Here is a 19,725-nt window from a genome sequence, read left to right as displayed (position 1 = left end):
GGAGACAATGGGACAATTTCAAGAAAATGAAAAGTATTTCTTTATTTCTCTTTTTTTAAATCATTCAAGGAAGTTACAGCTCCAGTGCTGAAATTCATTAAACAAAATGAAAACCTTTTTTTATTTTTGCATTTGTTTGTTTAACAAATTTCTCTGGCAGAATAAAAACATTATAGCTGTAAACTTTTACATGATAAAGAATGCTGTGGAATCCACTGCTGAGGAATTTGCAATTCTAAGTAACTAAAGCTACCTTCGTTGTGGTCGGTGTCATCATACAGTCAGCACTCAGATATACTGCATCTCTTACCCGGTGAGAGACAGGGAGCGGAGAGTCAGCACTCAGATATACTGCATCTCTTACCCGGTGAGAGACAGGGAGCGGAGAGTCAGCACTCAGATATACTGCATCTCTTAGCCGGTGAGAGACAGGGAGCGGAGAGTCAGCACTCAGATATACTGCATCTCTTAGCCGGTGAGAGACAGGGAGCGGAGAGTCAGCACTCAGATATACTGCATCTCTTTCCCGGTGAGAGACAGGGAGCGGAGAGTCAGCACTCAGATATACTGCATCTCTTAGCCGGTGAGAGACAGGGAGCGGAGAGTCAGCACTCAGATATACTGCATCTCTTAGCCGGTGAGAGACAGGGAGCGGAGAGTCAGCACTCAGATATACTGCATCTCTTTCCCGGTGAGAGACAGGGAGCGGAGAGTCAGCACTCAGATATACTGCATCTCTTTCCCGGTGAGAGACAGGGAGCGGAGAGTCAGCACTCAGATATACTGCATCTCTTACCCGGTGAGAGACAGGGAGCGGAGAGTCAGCACTCAGATATACTGCATCTCTTACCCGGTGAGAGACAGGGAGCGGAGAGTCAGCACTCAGATATACTGCATCTCTTACCCGGTGAGAGACAGGGAGCGGAGAGTCAGCACTCAGATATACTGCATCTCTTACCCGGTGAGAGACAGGGAGCGGAGAGTCAGCACTCAGATATACTGCATCTCTTAGCCGGTGAGAGACAGGGAGCGGAGAGTCAGCACTCAGATATACTGCATCTCTTACCCGGTGAGAGACAGGGAGCGGAGAGTCAGCACTCAGATATACTGCATCTCTTACCCGGTGAGAGACAGGGAGCGGAGAGTCAGCACTCAGATATACTGCATCTCTTACCCGGTGAGAGACAGGGAGCGGAGAGTCAGCACTCAGATATACTGCATCTCTTACCCGGTGAGAGACAGGGAGCAGAGAGTCAGCACTCAGATATATCCGTCACTCAGACACACCTTTTACCACCCTTGTATTAAGAATAAAATCAATTCCCATTTTATAACTATATTTATAATAAATCAATGCACTTCTCCGTCATACACGATGCAGTCAGCAGAAAAAGAGAATAACAGCCGATTCCAGCGACAGCAAAACACGTACGTATTGATTGATTGATTGATTGATTTTTTAAATTAATTTCTTAGCAGTCGCCCTTATCCAGGGCGACTTACAGTTGTTACAAAATATCTCGTTGCAAAAAATCACATTACAGAATGACATATAGTTAGTACTGTACCAACAAGGCTGACTGCAGCCCATGTGAACGGAGGCTGCTTCCTGTAAAACACAGTCCCTTCAGCCGCGCATTTTTGACGTTGTAAATTTTTTTGTTTTTTGTTGCTCCCTGATAAAAGGACAAGGGTCCGAGCCGGACAGAATGAAATAACCCAGCGTCACTTCAGTGGCAGGTCTGTGCGAGTGCTGACTGTGATGAATCCTGGATCCTGCTGCTAATGAAACACTTTCTCTCTCTGAGCCTGCTTGTACAAAGCCATGGCTGGAAGGAAGACTTTGTTAATTATTTGTGGAAAGTTCACGTGGAACTCTTCTAAACCGGCTTCGTGAAATTTATACTTCTGTATCTCATCGTCCGCGTCGGAGAACACCACGTCCGTCCCTGTAATTCCTCCCAGAATCCACATGGTGTACTGCAACTGAAACGTGAACCCTTCTTTGAATTGATTGTGTTTGGGGGTAAGGCACTTGTCTCTCTTGTCAATGTGCAGCATTACTCTCTCGCCCTCGTGCTCGAACACGGTGCACTCGCGTGCCGTCAGACACTTGAACTTCGTGTGCTCGCAGTTGTCCACGAAGGTTATTTCCAAGTTGGACTCCATTTGTTTTTTCACCTCCTCCACGATCCTGCCTTCTTTCTCTGCTAAGGATTGAGCTGTGTGCTCCAGCCACCTCTTGAAGGCCTTGTTCCGAGACTCTTCCTCGGCCGCCTTGTCTTTTCGTGCTATGGTTTGTTTCGATCCCTTCTTCCTGTGCTGGTTCCCCTCCTCGTGGTTTAGTTGAGGAGAGGGATCCTGCGTTTGCTCCCGGGAGTTGATTCTCTCCGTGGCGGAGCTGCTGGTCTCCATATGCTCAGCTGAAGGAGCGATCTGTCCTACCAGGACTTTGGTGCTTTCCTCCTTCACCTGCGTTTGTGCAGAAAGCCCTCCCCCTGCTGTACTGTAACCGTCGCTGTCATAAATCACTCCCTTTGGCATCTCCTTTTTCACCCCCTTCGCTCCTGGGTTAACTTTCTGCTCCTTTTTTGTCTCGGCTGCTGAATTTGAAGGTTGTGTGAAAGTCTTCTTAGGAGCAGGGCTGTCTCTTTGCTGCTCTGCAGAAGGAGCGGTGTCCCCTGAAAGCTCTTCAGCAGTGTCCCCTGAAGGTTCTCTAGCAGTGTCCCCGGAAGGTTCTTCAGCAGAGCTCCTGGCATGGGAAGCTGGTCCTGTTTGCAGCCCCTGGCTGAGCTCCCTGTCCTCTTTCTCTCCTGGTCGATGATTCTTTCTTTGATCCTCCTCTAAAGGAGATGCTGGCACTGGTTGGCTCAAGGTGCTGGAGCTCCTGAAATCTTCAGTGTTCACACTTGAAAAGTACCCACTTGAATTACAGCTGCCATCATCAACTTCCATTCTCCCCCTCTCAGCAGCCTTACCGACTTTTTCAAAGAGAAACGATTCAACCTCTGACCAAGGGAACTTAGACTGACTAACGAAACTCTTAAAGTCTTTATTGATTTTCCGTGCTTTTACACAATTCCAATCGAGGTTTTTTTTTAACTTCATGGATTTGAGTTTTTCTTTCCTCTCCTGCAGCCCATCTTCATTCTCCAGCAACCCTATTAAATATTCCCGGTTCCTGTCTGCGTATTCCTCCATCTTAGAAAGACTGTATTCCGCTGCAAGCAAAAGATATTGAAAATTAAGGAATATGCAATCACGGCAACGTCAACTCTGATTCTTTCATGTGAATCACAGAGGATTAGATTCTGATTCTTTCATGTGAATCACAGAGGATTAGATTCTGATTCTTTCATGTGAATCACAGAGGATTAGATTCTGATTCCTTCATGTGAATCACAGAGGATTAGATTCTGATTCCTTCATGTGAATCACAGAGGATTAGATTCTGATTCCTTCATGTGAATCACAGAGGATTAGATTCTGATTCCTTCATGTGAATCACAGAGGATTAGATTCTGATTCCTTCATGTGAATCACAGAGGATTAGATTCTGATTCCTCATGTGAATCACAGAGCATTAGACCCCTGGTCTCTCCAGCACCTCAGCTGTCTGCATCTCGGTTTCATCTCAAATGTTTCTTACTTAAGACGGGTCTAGAGTCCACTGCGTCTCCTGGTTCTGATTCTGACAGTGGTTTGGGTTTTTTCTTTTCTACATGAAAAATTAAAATAAGGAAAGAAACGTCACCTTGTGTCCTGGACTCTATTTAAACATTGACAGAGGTTAAATCACAGCAGCACACACACAAACACACGCTAATCACAACTGTACACACACAAACACATGTTAATCACAGCTGCACACACACAAACACACGCTAATCACAGCTGCACACACAAACACACGCTAATCACAGCTGCACACACACAAACACACGCTAATCACAGCTGCACACACACAAACACTAATCACAGCTGCACACACAAACACACGCTAATCACAGCTGCACACACAAACACACGCTAATCACAGCTGCACACACACAAACACGTTAATCACAGCTGAACACACAAACACTAATCACAGCTGCACACACAAACACACGCTAATCACAGCTGCACACACAAACACACGCTAATCACAGCTGCACACACACAAACACACTAATCACAGCTGCACACACAAACACGCTAATCACAGCTGCACACACAAACACGCTAATCACAGCTGCACACACACAAACACATGCTAATCACAGCTGCACACACACAAACACACGCTAATCACAGCTGCACACACACACACACGCTAATCACAGCTGCACACACACAAGCACACGCTAATCACAGCTGCACACACACAAACACACGCTAATCACAGCTGCACACACACAAACACACGCTAATCACAGCTGCACACACACAAACACACGCTAATCACAGCTGCACACACACAAACACACGCTAATCACAGCTGCACACACACAAACACACGCTAATCACAGCTGCACACACACAAACACACGCTAATCACAGCTGCACACACACAAACACACGCTAATCACAGCTGCACACACACAAACACACGCTAATCACAGCGGCACACACACAAGCACACGATAATCACAGCTGCAGACACACAAACACACGCTAATCACAGCTGCACACACACAAACACACGCTAATCACAGCTGCACACACAGCTCCACACACGCTAATCACAGCTGCACACACACAAACACGCTAATCACAGCTGCACACACACAAACACACTAATCACAGCTGCACACACAAACACACGCTAATCGCAGGTGAACATACACCAACACACTAATCACAGCTGAACATACACAAATACACGCTAATCACAGCTGCACATACACTAACACACACTAATCGCAGCTGAACATACACTAACACACACTAATCGCAGCTTGACACACAAAGATACTGCAGAACGAGAAGAATACAAGAACGATGATCCGACAGGACTCTGAACCTACCCGGCTCCTCTTCATGATCCCTTTCCTTTCTCTTCTCTGCAGCTGAAAGGAAAGAAAGAATGAATGTAATGTCATGTCACTAAAATCACACTGAATATACATGACACCACAATTCTCTGAAGAGATATTCTTTCACGTTTCACAGTGAACTGATCAATTCGAACTTCCCAATTTGGATGACACTTCCCCATTGCCGTGCGACATGCTAAAGACAAGCAGTGAGTGTGTCCGTGTCTTTACCTGTTCCCTGGTAGATGTTAATATTGCAAGAAGAGGTAACGGTGTTTGCTTGGATACTTGGAGCCAGTCCGATGCCTCTATGATCAGCACTCACAGAATTGCTGAAACAGAGAGAGTCTGCTCCTACACAGACAAAGCAGATTCAGGTGTGTCGTTAATATCTGACATATTGTGATCCTCTCAACTGTACCTCTACTCTGATTTGAGTAATTGTAATTTCTGCAGCATAAGTGTAACTGTAATTGAAGATAATCGCATTGTTTTTTCCAATTGCAACTTCAGCAAACGGTGCTGCCGTCACTGTAAAAGTGATTTGAATTGAACCCGGTCTGATCCCAGCCTATCCCATTCAAACCACGCAGGGTTTGATCTAAATAAATACACCTGCTTTCTCAATTCACAATAAATAAACACATCTGACAGGGGTAATGCAGAGCGCCGTGTTCACATATCAACAGAGGTACGAGTTCAGATAGAGTCACTCACCGTTATCCATGGTCACAACGTTTCACTTTCACTTCACTTAAAAACAAAACTTTCTTCAAGTCAAATCTATCGACAAAGAAAAAACAAGACATTAATGTTTCTTTATAAACTTCACAGCGGTCGCTGATGTGTGATTCAATGCAAAAAAAGTGCATCATTTTTATTATTATTATTATTATTTAAAGGTGCGAGATCTCGGTGCAGAATGGCCAGGTAATAGAATGCATTCGCTTACCTGTGCAGCACGACCCCCCCTGTACCGTACTGCGCGCAGACCGAGAAATTAAATTCAAATGCGTGTTCTCTTTTCTATGGCGCGCTTATATATTCAGGTGCGTTTACTCTCGCAGAGTCTCGCATACTTGCGAGATAACAGACGCCGAGGCAAACAAGAAAGGAGGTGAAAAGCCGAGATGCAAAAAAATCAACGACAATTATCGTTCTGTTTAACTGTGACATTGCCACCTAGAGGAGGGTAACCACGGAAACAATAGGCTGACTGTGCTGACCTGGACAGACGTTTTGCACCCCCCCTCCATCTATACAGAATGAACGAATTTTGTATAAAGGTCGAATGCAACCTGCTGAAGAATGTTACGTCACCATAGCGAGTTTCACACCGCGTTGCAGTTTTTCACTATACTTAACGCAAAACTGACACACATCGAAAAATGTAACATTTTGAAATCTAGCATGAAATCCGGTGCCATGGCTTCATGTAGGGATCTCGTCTGGTGGTTTATTTGATTACATGATGTTAAATAAATGGCTTACGCGTTTCAATTGCGTATCAAATCCTACAGTTCCAGGCGATGCAAAACGTTTGTCCACAGCTGCTGTATTGACTCAATGATGTGAAGTTTTCCTTGCATTTAATAAAATAATTACGCTGTGTTTCCTAACCCGTATTTATCCTGCTGTGGGGGGAATGCTAGTGTTGAAATTAATCTTTGTTTAGAAATTAATCTTTGCTGTGCTTTGAAAATGGCCATTTATATGTTTAATAATACTTTATATATATATATATATATATATATATATATATATATATATATATATATATATATATACTATTATATGTTATACGATGTAAACACATCGATTTTTACAGTAAAATTACATTTTTTTAATTTTTTTATTGGGGTGTTTTTGGACTCGCAGTTGCCAGGGACGAGCGGCTGCGGTTGCTAAGGACCGCACAAGAGGAGTCGCGTTTTGTGACGTAACGCCCAAGTCAAGTTCCCCTGGAGGAGCATGCGGTCCGGTCGCGGACGGTTGTCGTCTCAACCCAGCGGAAGCTGTTCGGAGAAATGGCTGCCACGATGTGGCTGCACGGAACGGCAAACTTGAAAATAACGGAGGGGCTGATCACTGTGCTGCAGAGAGACCGGCCGGAGCACTTACCGGCCGTGCTGGCGAGTTACCGGGAGCACGGGGTCGTCTCCTCACAGGTAGGGGCCCCGACCCGGCTAGCGGGTATCAACAGAAATAACAGCGAGATTAACAAAGAGGCTGCGCGGCTCTGCAAAGCAAACCGAGCAGCCAGAGATCAACGAGGCCGGGGCGCAGAGCTGCATGTCTGCGAAGAAATAAACCGCAGGGTACCGCGCATGCAGTCTGCCCGCGTTAACTGTGCGCTGCACTGCTAGCGTTGCTTCGGTCAAACGCTTCTCTGCTGTGTGGTCTGTGTGCCGCTGCTATACCCCGGGGGGAGGCTGAGAGCCCTAGCTCCCGTTTAGTTTCTTGGTCTCAAAATGAAACATTTTCAGTAGACGCTGTCGTTTCAGACAGTGAAATACTCCTGTGCTGCCGCTATGGCTTCCGGTAGACTTGATTTCATTTTGTAGCATCTTGCATTATATGATGTACATTTAAATGGCTCAGTTATGTTAATATCGTTGTTTACAAAAAAAAAAAAAATCTAAAATGCTCGGTAATGCATTGAGGCTTGTCTCTCACTGGCATGACAATGTAGACGAACTGGACCGCCAATCCCAGTGTGTGGCTCTGGCCATCGCAGCGCCCTCGTGACCCGCAGTCCGCTGCAGTTTCCTGCTGCGATGCTTGTGTTGGCCGTTCTGTGCTTCGTTGGAAGGAAGTTGGTTCGCCTCCGAGCTCTGCTTGACTGTAACACTGTGCCTCTCAATCTGTGTGTCTCCAGAGTGAATCTGCATTAGGAGGTCTGATCGGGATGAGCAATGCTCAGCTGGGCTCCATCAAAACCAGGTACCCTGTGCAGCACTGTCTGCCCTCACTGTACCAGTCCTAATGTAAACCAGGTCCTGTCTCTAGCACTGTTTGCCCTCACTGTACCAGTCCTAATGTAAACCAGGTCCTGTCTCTAGCACTGTGTGCCCTCACTGTACCAGTCCTAATGTAAACCAGGTCCTGTCTCTAGCACTGTGTGTCCTCACTGTACCAGTCCTAATGTAAACCAGGTCCTGTCTCTAGCACTGTGTGCCCTCACTGTACCAGTCCTAATGTAAACCAGGTCCTGTCTCTAGCACTGTCTGCCCTCACTGTACCAGTCCTAATGTAAACCAGGTCCTGTCTCTAGCACTGCCTGCCCTCACTGTACCAGTCCTAATGTGAACCAGGTCCTGTCTCTAGCACTGCCTGCCCTCACTGTACCAGTCCTAATGTAAACCAGGTCCTGTCTCTAGCACTGTCTGCCCTCACTGTACCAGTCCTAATGTAAACCAGGTCCTGTCTCTAGCACTGCCTGCCCTCACTGTACCAGTCCTAATGTAAACCAGGTCCTGTCTCTAGCACTGTCTGCCCTCACTGTACCAGTCCTAATGTAAACCAGGTCCTGTCTCTAGCACTGTGTGCCCTCACTGTACCAGTCCTAATGTAAACCAGGTCCTGTCTCTAGCACTGTGTGCCCTCACTGTACCAGTCCTAATCTCTGTGCTGGGTTGAGGGTCTATGTGACAGTGTTAATGATTCCTCTGTGTGTGTACATGATCGAGATCTCTGTGTATAATATTAATGAGGTCTCTGCAGGGTTCAGGGTCTGTGTATAATATTAATGAGGTCTCTGCAGGGTTCAGGGTCTGTGTATAATATTAATGAGGTGTCTGTGTTCAGTATTAATGGTGTGTGTCTGTGTGTGCAGGTTTTCAGGTCTGTGTTTGCTGGCTGTGCTGGTCAGCGATGGCTCTACTGATCTCTTTCAGCAGCACTGCCTGTCCTGGCTTCGATCGCTGGAGCAGACCATTCAGGTGAGAGGGGAGGGGAGGACAATACCAATACATTTCCATCTCCTGTGTGCACAAACCTCAAAGTGCTGTGCGACCATACGGAAAACAAAACTACTGCTGAGAGAAACACAGGACCAGCCAGCCAGACTCAGTGGTGTAATAAAGAGAATGAACCCTGCCCTGTGTTGGGATTGTGCTGCTGGACTCGCACTGATATAACAGACAATCAAACCTGCCCTGTGTCGGGACTGTGCTGCTGGACTCGCACTGATATAACAGACAATCAAACCTGCCCTGTGACGGGATTGTGCTGCTGGACTCGCACTGATATAACAGACAATCAAACCTGCCCTGTGTCGGGACTGTGCTGCTGGACTCGCACTGATATAACAGACAATCAAACCTGCCCTGTGACGGGATTGTGCTGCTGGACTCGCACTGATATAACAGACAATCAAACCTGCCCTGTGTCGGGACTGTGCTGCTGGACTCGCACTGATATAATAGACAATCAGACCTGCCCTGTGACTGGACTGTCTGATTCCAATCAGCCCTGCATGTGTTTTCAAGTGACCTGTAACGTTGTGTAAGTTGCAGGTTTCTGAGTTCTGTCCTGTGAATCAGCAGTTCTTAGTTTCAATGTTCCTCTGTGTGTTCCCCAGTCCCAGGACCCCTTGCCCACGGTGGAGCTGGCTGTCTGTGTGCTCCGGGACCTGCTCCAGTATTCCTCCCAGCTGCCAGAGCTGGCCAGGGAGATCGGGCTCAACTCCATCCCGGGGATCCTCACCTCCCTGCTAGGCCTCAAACCGGAGGTGTGGAATGGGTTACCAAGGGTTACCAACAGTTACTAAGGGTTACCTAGGGTTACCTGGCAACATTGTTGATGCTGAACTCTGCTGGTTTGTTGTGCTGACCTGTGTCACTCTCTGTGTGTTTGCTTGCTCTGCAGTGCCACCTTGCGGCCATGGAAGGTATGAGAGCCTGCATGAGTTTCTACCCAAGAGCCTGTGGATCATTGAGGGCAAGTATTATTATTATTATGATTAAATGAATTGTGTGATTTTAAATGAAACATTATTATTTAAATTCATCCTCTTTCACCTTGACGCTGTCGTGTCTGTGTCTGGGTTTGTGTTGGGGTTTGGGTTTGGGTTTGGGTTTGTGTTGGGGTCTGGGTTTGAGTTTGGGTTATCTTCTTTCACCTTGACGCTGTCGTGCTGTCGTGTCTGTGTTGTGTCTGTTTGGGTTTGGGTTTGTGTTTGGGTTTGGGTTTGGGTTTGTGTTGGGGTCTGGGTTTGGGTTTGGGTTTGTGTTGGGGTCTGTGTCTGGGTCTGGGTTTGGGTTTGTGTTGGGGTCGAGGTCTGGGTTTGAGTTTGTGTTGGGGTCTGGGTTTGAGTTTGGGTTATCCTCTTTCATCTTGACGCTGTCGTGTCTGTGGTCTGTGTCTGGGTTTGGGTTTGGGTTTGTGTTGGGGTTTGGGTTTGGGTTTGTGTTGGGGTTTGGGTTTGTGTTGGGGTCTGGGTCTGGGTTTGAGTTTGGGTTATCCTCTTTCATCTTGACGGTGTCGTGTCTGTGTCTGGGTTTGGGTTTGTGTTGGGGTTTGGGTTTGGGTTTGGGTTTGGGTTTGTGTTGGGGTTTGGGTCTGGGTTTGGGTTTGGGTTTGGGTTTGTGTTGGGGTCTGGGTTTGAGTTTGGGTTATCCTCTTTCATCTTGACGGTGTCGTGTCTGTGGTCTGGTGTTTGGGTTCTTTGCTGGTTCTTGATTGTAACTCGCAATTGTTGTTTCAGGGGAAGCTAGGAGCTTACTTCCTGTCGAAGCTGGACTCTAACAGCCCCAAACTGCAAGAGGTGAGAGAAACAGAGACTGACGAACCTGCGGAGAGACTGATGGAGACTGACAGACACACACAGCTCTAACTCTCTCTCTCTCTCGCTCGCTCACTCAGAAGGCCTGTTCCTGCTATGCTCTGCTCCCGTCTCTGGGGTCAGGGTTCACGCAGGGGTTGAGGGGTCACACGGAGGCCTGGACTCAGCAGCTTCACTGCCTCCTCCACACGGCGCACGGCATTCTGGGACAGCTGTACGAGGGAGCCGAGACGGGTCAGTCCTCCAGAGCAGGCCAGTTTTGATAATGTTAACAGTCAGTACAACATACCGAGCTGTGAAGATAGGTAGTGACTCTCCCCTCTCTCCAGACCCAGTGCAGTATGAGGGTCCGGGGGGCGAGCTGCCCTTAGCCCCTCTCAGTGAGAGAGACCCGCTGCTGGTGCTGCAGCTGAGACAGCGTTACAGTGGAGTGAGCCAGACCCTGTCTGCACTGCTGAGGTGAGACACTGAGATACACAGAGATGCATTGAGAGACACACACACACATGCCAGCTACCCCTCTGTCTGTCTGTCTCTCTGTCCTCAGCTCAGATGTGTCTGTCCCAGTGCGTCTCCCAGTGCAGAGTGTGCTGAACCTGGTGTGCCGGGCGCTGGCTGTGACCCCCAAAAACATTGTGAGTGTCAGCCCTGTATATACTGTGCATCACTGCAGTATTGAGTAAGCATTGTATCAGCCCTGTATATACTGTGCATCGCTGCAGTATTGAATAAGCGTTGTATCAGCCCTGTATGTACTGTGCATCGCTGCAGTATTGAATAAGCATTGTATCAGCTATGTATATACTGTGCATCGCTGCAGTATTGAGTAAGCGTTGTATCAGCCCTGTATATACTGTGCATCGCTGCAGTATTGAGTAAGCGTTGTATCAGCCCTGTATATACTGTGCATCGCTGCAGTATTGAATAAGCATTGTATCAGCCCTGTATATACTGTGCATCGCTGCAGTATTGAGTAAGCATTGTATCAGCCCTGTATATACTGTGCATCGCTGCAGTATTGAGTAAGCGTTGTATCAGCCCTGTATATACTGTGCATCGCTGCAGTATTGAGTAAGCGTTGTATCAGCCCTGTATATACTGTGCATCGCTGCAGTATTGAGTAAGCATTGTATCAGCCTTGTATATACTGTGCATCACTGCAGTATTGAGTAAGCATTGTATCAGCCTTGTATATACTGTGCATCACTGCAGTATTGAGTAAGCATTGTATCAGCCCTGTATATACTGTGCATCGCTGCAGTATTGAATAAGCGTTGTATCAGCCCTGTATGTACTGTGCATCGCTGCAGTATTGAGTAAGCATTGTATCAGCCCTGTATATACTGTGCATCACTGCAGTATTGAGTAAGCATTGTATCAGTCCTGTATATACTGTGTATTGCTGCTCTGCTCTCAGTGATCTCTCTGCTCTCGTTCTCCTCCTTGTTTCAGGGCTGGCTGGGGGACGGGCCTGTCAAAGCGCTGGTTCTGCCGAGTGTGCACTCACACTCCCTGCACATCCTGAGTGCACTCATTCACACGTACGTGAGTTAGATGGGGGGTTGGAATGCGGGTGGAATGTGAAGTGGGTTGGAAGGGTCTTGATGTGTTGATCCAATGCAGTATATTGAATTTCTTACTGACCTGTCCCCTGTGTTTTTGACCCCTCTCCCCCTGTCTCTCTGCAGTGCTGGGGCCAGGCTGGTTCAGTTCTCCAGTGCTCTCTGTCGCCTCTTTGCTCAAACCCTCAGTGCCTGGAGTCCAGCCTGTGACACTACCCTGCCCGGCCAGCAGAGGGCGTACAGGTACCAAAACAACCACAGGATGCATAGCAGACTCTGATACTGATGACACAGCCCTCTGAAATGTCTTTATAATATACAGCGCTAGACCCTGATATTGATGAGATCCAGCCCTCTGAAATGTCTTTATAATATACAGCGCTAGACCCTGATATTGATGAGATCCAGCCCTCTGAAATGTCTTTATAATATACAGCACTAGACCCTGATATTGATGAGATCCAGCCCTCTGAAATGTCTTTATAATATACAGCAGTAGACCCTGATATTGATTATACAGCCCTCTGAAATGTCTATTGTCCAATCTGATGATGTCATCCTTACCCACAGTGCTGTGCGAGTGCAGCTGTACAACACTTTGGAATTGTGGGTGAAGGTGGGTGGGGCCTCTTCCGGTGTGCTGCAGGGGACCTATCACCACGCCGACGTGCTATTGGCTCACCTGATTGGTGACATCACTACAGGGGCCGACACGGTCAAGGTGAGATATTGGCACTGATCCTGTATTTATGTATTTATAGAAAGCAATATTCATTCAATTGACTCGTTTGTTTCTCTGGTTGCCATGGCAGCTGCGTGCTGGGAGGAGCTCCCCGGAGCTGGCGGTGCATTCTGGGAAGGCGGGGGTGCGGCGCTCGAAGGGGGCGGATCTCAGCGAGGTGGGGATGCAGCTGCAGAGGAAACAAGACGCTGGTGCCAATCAAGACACAGCGCTGTCCGCCGTCACGGGTACGATACAGGACAGAGACACCAAGGACAGGACAGATGAATTGCTAGCCAGTGCAGATGAATTGCAGAGCAGTTATTGCCAGCCCAGGTGCTTACTGTGATCAAAATTAGGGTTTTGTTTTTCTTCCTCTCTCCAGCTCTCAGTCAGATTGTTCTGACCAGCGGGACTCTGCTAAAGGAGGAGATTCACAAGGTGAGTTTTTTTGAGGCAGAAAATTTCAGATCTTGGGGTAACAGTTCATTTTAAACCCTCTTTAATAAATCATATAGTGGCACCTCTTCAGCTGTAACTGACTCACTCTCTCCTCTTCTCCCCTCCTCTGTCTCTCCCCTCTCTCCTCCCCTCTCCCCTTTCTCCTCTCTCTCTTCCCTCCTCTCTCCCCTCTCTCCTCTCTCCCTCCCTCTCTCCTTTCTTCCCCTCCTCTCTCCTCTCTCTCCCTCTCTCTCTTCCCTCTCTCCTCTCTCTCCCTCTCTCTCCTCTTCCCCCCCCTCTCTCTCTTGTGTAGAAGCTGCAGGAGCTGCTGATTCCGTTGCTGGTGCGTTTGCAACAGGAGGGGTTTATGAGAGGTCCGGGGAGTCAGCTGACCAGCCCCTACAGCAGCCCCCCTGCCCGGCGGGCGCTGTACCACCTCCTCCTCTCGCTGGTCCTCGCGCCCAGCCCCCAGCGCCCCCCCCCACTGCACTGCGGGGTGCGGCTCTTCAGCCAGGGCCTGGGGGACCCCAGCGTGGAGGTGAGGCTCCCCCTGTGTGTGTCTGTCTCTCTCTGTCTCTGTGTGTGTGTGTGTGTCTCTCTCTCTCTGTCTGTGTGTGTGCGTCTGTCTGTTTGCCTTTTAAAAGTGGAAATTTAAACACAGCCTGCCTTGTTCAGACACTTCCCTGTGGTGAGGATATTAATACCTCAATCCCATGAGTCTGTTTGCATAAAAAGTTAATGTGTGACCTGAAGCCATCGATGCATTTACACAGCAGCTTGAGTCAGTCCAGGCTTTATTGGTCTCTTTGTTTATTCCCTTTTTACAGTGTTTGAGTGTTTATGAATTTATTGACAGCTGAACACTTGAAGTGAGGGGTCAGGATTTGCGAGAGAGAGGGAATTGGACAATTCTTTCTCTCTCTCTCTCTTCTCTCTCCTCTCTCTCTCTCTCTCTCTCTCTTTCTCCCCAGGTCTCCTCATTCTGCCGTGATTCCCTCACAGTGTGTAACTCTCTCCTGCACCCTCGCTCCCCCTCCCTCTCCCTCCCGGACCCCCTGCCCCAAACTCAGTCCCTGCGCTCACAGGCAGGAGTCCCGTTCCCCTCTGCTCGTGCCCGGACCCTGCCCTCACTGCTACCCCAGAATCACCTGCCCTCCGAGCCCCTGCCGGGGGAGGGGGAGGCGGGGGGCGAGGGGGGCAGGAGGCCAGTGTTCGTTCGCTATGATAAAGAGGAGCCTGAAGATGTGGAGATCTCTCTGGAGAGTGACTCTGATGACAGTGTTGTAATCATGCCAGAGGGACTGCCGGGCCAGAACCCCAAGCCAGCGGCACCGGCACCGGCACCAGCACCAGCACCAGCGGTTCCGAGCCAGAGGCCGCAGACTGGCAGGAGGACTGGCCACCAGCCCCAGCCCGTCCCGGAGCCAGGAGCCAGTCCGAAAAGCAGCCAGGCTGCGAGTAACAGGACTGGGAGCTGCAGCACTGCTGGGAATGATACTGACAGCAACATCACAGCAGCGGCAGCAGGCTCTCCCGGGGAGGGGGGGGCTCCTGTCGTCACGGCAACGACGAGTGGGCTCGCCCCTCTGCCCCCCCTCAACGTGGTGGGAGGAACTGGGGCAACAGCGATGGGGCAAGTGGCAGTGGAGTCACACCAGCAGTTACAATTGCAGCAAAATCCACCCCACCAAAACTCCCAGAGCCAACAACAGGATGCTGTGATCAATATCAACAGCTCGGACGAGGAAGAGGAGGAGGAGGAGATAGACGAAGAGGACGAAGATCTGGAGGAGGAAGAGGAGGATCCCGAAGGGGAGGGGTATTACGAGGAAGACGAGGACGAAGAAGACTACGATGACGAGGAAGATTACGAGGAGGAGGAAGAGGAGGGGATGCTGGAAGGAGAGGAGGAGGAGGGGATGATGGAGGGAGAGGAAGAGGAGGAGGAGGAGATGTTGGATGAGGAGGAAGAAGAGGGAGAGTTTGATGAGTTGGATGATGATGATGATGATGACATTATTGATGAAGATGAGATGGGGGAGGGGGTGTGTTTGGGGGTCCCGGGGGCTGTAGCGGGGTTCACGCTGGAAAGAATAGAGGAGGAGGAGGAGGAGGAGAGAGGGGACGAAGGGGGGCCTCGGGAGGAGGGGGGGCCGACTGCCCTAGAGGAAGGCAAAGGGGATGTGATGTCATCGCAGCAGGAGGGCCAGGGGAAGCAGGAAGCTGCTGCTGATGTGACAGGAACCCTCGTGCAGGTACGAGACGAGGAGGAGGGACAGGGAGAGGAGGCGCCAGAGCAGGAAGGGGCGGGGCCGGAGCAGCAGGAAGTGCTGGTGTTGTCGCAGGGTGAGGTCGAGGAGAACCGGGAAGTGATCGCGGCGGTCTCTCAGATCCAGATAGAGGCTCCGCCCCAGGAAGTGGAAATGGGGCAGGAAGGGGAGGGTCCAGGGCAGCTACAGGAAGAGGAAGGGGCTGCAGGAAAGCTTCCAGATGAAGTCGAAGCACCGAGACAGGAAGTCGGCCCTCTGAGAAAAGGGGATGAGAAAGGAGGAGTGGAGATGGAGGGAGGAGAGGTGATCAAGCCCGAGACGGAAGGGGGAGAGAGGGATTTGGAAGAGAGAGGGATAAAGAGGAAGAGAGAAGAGGCAGCGCAAGCAGAGGAGGAGGAGAGTCTTGAGGAGAAAAAGGTGAGTGTGAGAATGGACAAAATGAAAAGGTAGATGTGCCCTGCAGATTTACACACGGCTTTCAATTCTCCCCCTCCTCCTCTCTCCCCTCTTCCTCTACCTCTCTCCCCCCTCCTCGTCCTCTCCCCTCGTCCTCTCTCCTCTTCTCTCTCAGCCCGATTCAGACAGCACTGCAGTGATGATGGCTGCCTTTGTTGATATCTCCCCGGAGGAGGAGGAGGAGGAGGAGGAAGAATGCACGGAGCTCAGTCCGCACTCTTAGAAACCCGGGACCAGAGAACAGCGCCAGACCTGGACTGCACTCCACCCGACAGAACAGAACAGAACCTGACTTTTTCTTTTTTTTTTTACTATTATTGCAGAGTTAGAAACTCACACTAGCCCTGCTGCTGCTGCACCCAGTCCTGGGGTTCAGAGCTCCCCTCAATGAAGTCTATTATTAATATTGAAATGATCAGGAATATTAATAATAATAACAGACTTCATTGAGGGGAGCTCTGAACCCTAGGACTGGGTGCAGCAGCAGCAGGGCTAGGGTGAGTTTCAGCTGTGATGTCATTGTTTTTGTGTATTGTTTTCGCCTCTCTTGCCCTGTGTAATTGTTTGTTTCTCTGCCTGCCACAGTTAGTACAGATGTCTTTATTAAACTGCTTGTATTTCAGTGAGATTTCCAGCTTCTCGCTTCCTTGTGTTTGAGAGAGAGAGAGAGAGAGAGAGAGAGAGAGAGAGAGAGAGAGAGAGAGAGAGAGAGAGAGAGGGGGAGGGAGAGGAAAATGTGCTTTTTAAAAATTGGAATAGACCTAGTACAAATCTCCCTTTATCACTGGGAAAAATAAAGGGTTAATTCATTTTTATTTAATTAATCAAACGTGATGTAACTTTCAGTAACACTGATGAAGGCACTAGAGCCCAAACGCTGGTCAGCTTGACTCAGTTTAGTTGCAGTAACACTGATGAAGGCACTAGAGCCCAAACGCTGGTCAGCTTGACTCAGTTTAGTTTCAGTAACACTGATGAAGGCACTAGAGCCCAAACGCTGCTCTGCTTGACTCAGTTTAGTTTCAGTAACACTGATGAAGGCACTAGAGCCCAAACGCTGGTCTGCTTGACTCAGTTTAGTTTCAGTAACACTGATGAAGGCACTAGAGCCCAAACGCTGCTCTGCTTGACTCAGTTTAGTTTCAGTAACACTGATGAAGGCACTAGAGCCCAAACGCTGCTCTGCTTGACTCAGTTTAGTTTCAGTAACACTGATGAAGGCACTAGAGCCCAAACGCTGCTCTGCTTGACTCAGTTTAGTTTCAGTAACACTGATGAAGGCACTAGAGCCCAAATGCTGGTCTGCTTGACTCAGTTTAGTTTCAGTAACAATGATGAAGGCACTAGAGCCCAAATGCTGCTCTGCTTGACTCCGTTTAGTTTCAATAACACGGATGAAGGCAACAGTCGATTTATTAATTCAATAACAAAGGTTTTGACTAAAATAAACTTAAAAGAATGAGTGCTTTTTTTTCAATTTACGTTTCGTCTTTTTCAGCATCTTGTTTAAAAAATTAAAAGTTTCGGAAAAAACACACTTGAAATTGCGAAATTGCGAGCTTGTAAATTTCGACACGGTTTACGAAATAGGAAGGTTGTTTTTTTTTGCTTTTTTTTAAAGAAGTTCAGCTCTTGATAGACAAGGAGAAAGTGCTGTGTGTGAAGCAGTCGTGCCTATTCTGTAGTAACCCTGTGTGAGAAATCGTCACATCTTTAGGGATCAAGCGTATCTCAGAAAATGAAGAAAATGCTAACCCCCACCCCCCAAACATAAGAAAGTTTACAAACGAGAGGAGGCCGTTGTTAGTAGCTTATTGATCCCAGAATCTCATCAAGCAGCTTCTTAAAGGATCCCAGGGTGTCGGCTTCAACAATCTTCACGCATTAACGATGACAACATGCTGGGGTTGTGGCAACAGTTTCATGCCATTGCTTAAGAGCAAGACCGATCTTGCCCTGGAGAGAAGCCTGGATGAAAACTGCTCACTATCCTGCAGAGGCCGGCTTTTCAAAAAATGGTGAACCCAGATTGTGTAACCCTATATCTTGTGATGATCGAGATTATAGTATTAAAAAATAAAACTGATCATGAATGAGCCAGATTGAAGTAATGTTCATCACCACACGGAGGATTGCAAGTTTTGAAAAGCCGGCTCCTGGTGAGCGAGCGAACGCGTGCCTGTGCAAGTTAGCAACTTCACCTGTTAGAACGGAACACGCCCCAAGGAATAGGACATTATTATTGTTATTATTATTATTAATATCTATATGCCAGGCGCCTGTCTGCACTGCATTGTAACCCTGCGCTGCCTGCAGGATTGTGTTGGTGAATATGGACTCTGCTTCTTCTCACTGTGAGCTGTGTTATGAATAGCAGTTTCCAGATGTAAATATTTAGTTTTTTTGCAGTTTGTGTAAACACCTGCCCTATTCAGCAAGCTGTGCGGGCATTCCTCCTCTCCCCCGCCGCTACTAAACACAGTGCAGCGTTGAGCTCAGAGATTAACCGATTCAATGGCAATGCACGTAGAGAGATAACATGCCGGGTAATAGCGGGAGGCTGCCAGCAGAGAATAATACAGCATTGTTCTGCTGGAGGTAATAACAAAAATAAACACGTTGGTACACTTTGGACCTTGTAGTGTGTCTCAGTTGTGTGTGTGTGTGTGTGTGTGTGTGTGTGTGTGTGTGTGTGTACCTATCAGTGTGTCTCAGTGTGTGTGTGTGTGTGTGTGTGTGTGTACCTATGTCACAACAGAGTGGTTTGTGTGTGTGTGTGTGTGTGTGTGTGTGTGTGTGTGTGTGTGTCTCAGTTTGTGTGTGTGTGTGTTTGTGTGTGTGTGTGGGTGTGTGTGTGTGGGGCAGTGTGGTGTGTGTGTACACTTGTGTGTGTGTGTGTACAGTGTGTGTGGGTTGTGTCTCAGTTTGTGTGTCAGTCTGTGTGTGTGTGTGTGTGTGTGTACCTGTGTGTGTGTCAGTGTTCTGTGTGTGTGTGTGTGTGTGTGTGTGTACCTATCAGTGTGTCTCAGTTTGTGTGTGTGTGTGTGTCAGTGTGTCTCAGTTTGTGTGTGTGTGTACCTATCAGTGTGTCTGTGTGTGTGTGTGTGTGTACCTATCATCAGTGTGTCAGTCAAACACACACCACACACATTGTAGTCACACATAGTTGTGTGTGTGTCACACACACATGTGTGTCACACAGTTTGTCAAACACACACACGTGTGTGTGTGTGTGTGTCTCAGTGTGTGTGTGTGTGTGTGTGTGTGTGTGTACCTATCAGTGTGTCTCAGTTTGTGTGTGTGTGTACCTATCAGTGTGTCTCAGTTTGTGTGTGTGTGTGTGTGTGTGTGTGTGTACCTCTCAGTGTGTCTCAGTGTGTGTGTGTGTGTGTGTACCTATCAGTGTGTCTCAGTTTGTGTGTGTGTGTGTGTGTGTGTCTCAGTGTGTACCTCAGTGTAAACAGAGTCAAAC

General features: G+C 48.4%; 2 protein-coding genes across 2 annotated transcripts; one reads left to right on the top strand and one right to left on the bottom strand.

The window, feature by feature from the left end:
* Positions 1-1,601: 1,601 nt before the first annotated feature.
* LOC121305743 lies at positions 1,602-6,161 on the bottom strand. The gene is made up of 6 exons (XM_041237497.1): positions 5,971-6,161; positions 5,736-5,801; positions 5,250-5,372; positions 5,010-5,051; positions 3,650-3,718; positions 1,602-3,221 (listed from the first exon to the last, which is right to left on the bottom strand). The coding sequence occupies exons 2-6, from the start codon at positions 5,743-5,745 to the stop codon at positions 1,783-1,785; spliced, it is 1,683 nt and encodes a 560-aa protein (XP_041093431.1). The 5' UTR covers positions 5,746-5,801; positions 5,971-6,161; the 3' UTR covers positions 1,602-1,782.
* Positions 6,162-6,985: 824 nt separating this feature from the next.
* On the top strand, positions 6,986-16,601 carry pelp1 (proline, glutamate and leucine rich protein 1). Its single transcript, XM_041237375.1, has 18 exons — positions 6,986-7,186; positions 7,897-7,961; positions 8,854-8,959; positions 9,601-9,750; positions 9,888-9,959; positions 10,726-10,785; positions 10,884-11,037; positions 11,133-11,262; positions 11,351-11,438; positions 12,256-12,344; positions 12,492-12,608; positions 12,936-13,086; positions 13,178-13,334; positions 13,472-13,527; positions 13,841-14,065; positions 14,499-15,500; positions 15,561-16,214; positions 16,369-16,601. The coding sequence occupies exons 1-18, from the start codon at positions 7,046-7,048 to the stop codon at positions 16,474-16,476; spliced, it is 3,525 nt and encodes a 1,174-aa protein (XP_041093309.1). The 5' UTR covers positions 6,986-7,045; the 3' UTR covers positions 16,477-16,601.
* Positions 16,602-19,725: the final 3,124 nt, after the last annotated feature.

The sequence above is a fragment of the Polyodon spathula genome, chromosome 44 (genome assembly GCF_017654505.1).
Source record: "Polyodon spathula isolate WHYD16114869_AA chromosome 44, ASM1765450v1, whole genome shotgun sequence".
Lineage (NCBI taxonomy): Eukaryota > Metazoa > Chordata > Actinopteri > Acipenseriformes > Polyodontidae > Polyodon > Polyodon spathula.
Note: the sequence above shows the minus strand (reverse complement) of the source record. Positions and strands in the feature narration are given on the sequence as shown.

What these genes read in the sequence shown, in the direction of transcription:
- LOC121305743 (XM_041237497.1), bottom strand. An exon ending in TAACATCTACCAGGGAACAG is followed by an intron (nt 5,052 to 5,249) that starts GTAAAGACACGG and finishes CTTTCCTTTCAG; the next exon opens with CTGCAGAGAAGAGAAAGGAA. An exon ending in GGATCATGAAGAGGAGCCGG is followed by an intron (nt 3,719 to 5,009) that starts GTAGGTTCAGAG and finishes TTTTTCATGTAG; the next exon opens with AAAAGAAAAAACCCAAACCA.
- pelp1 (XM_041237375.1), top strand. Translation starts at nt 7,046, where the DNA reads ATGGCTGCCACGATGTGGCTGCACGGAACGGCAAACTTGAAAATAACG. An exon ending in AGCGCTGTCCGCCGTCACGG is followed by an intron (nt 13,335 to 13,471) that starts GTACGATACAGG and finishes TCCTCTCTCCAG; the next exon opens with CTCTCAGTCAGATTGTTCTG. An exon ending in TGGGGGACCCCAGCGTGGAG is followed by an intron (nt 14,066 to 14,498) that starts GTGAGGCTCCCC and finishes CTTTCTCCCCAG; the next exon opens with GTCTCCTCATTCTGCCGTGA.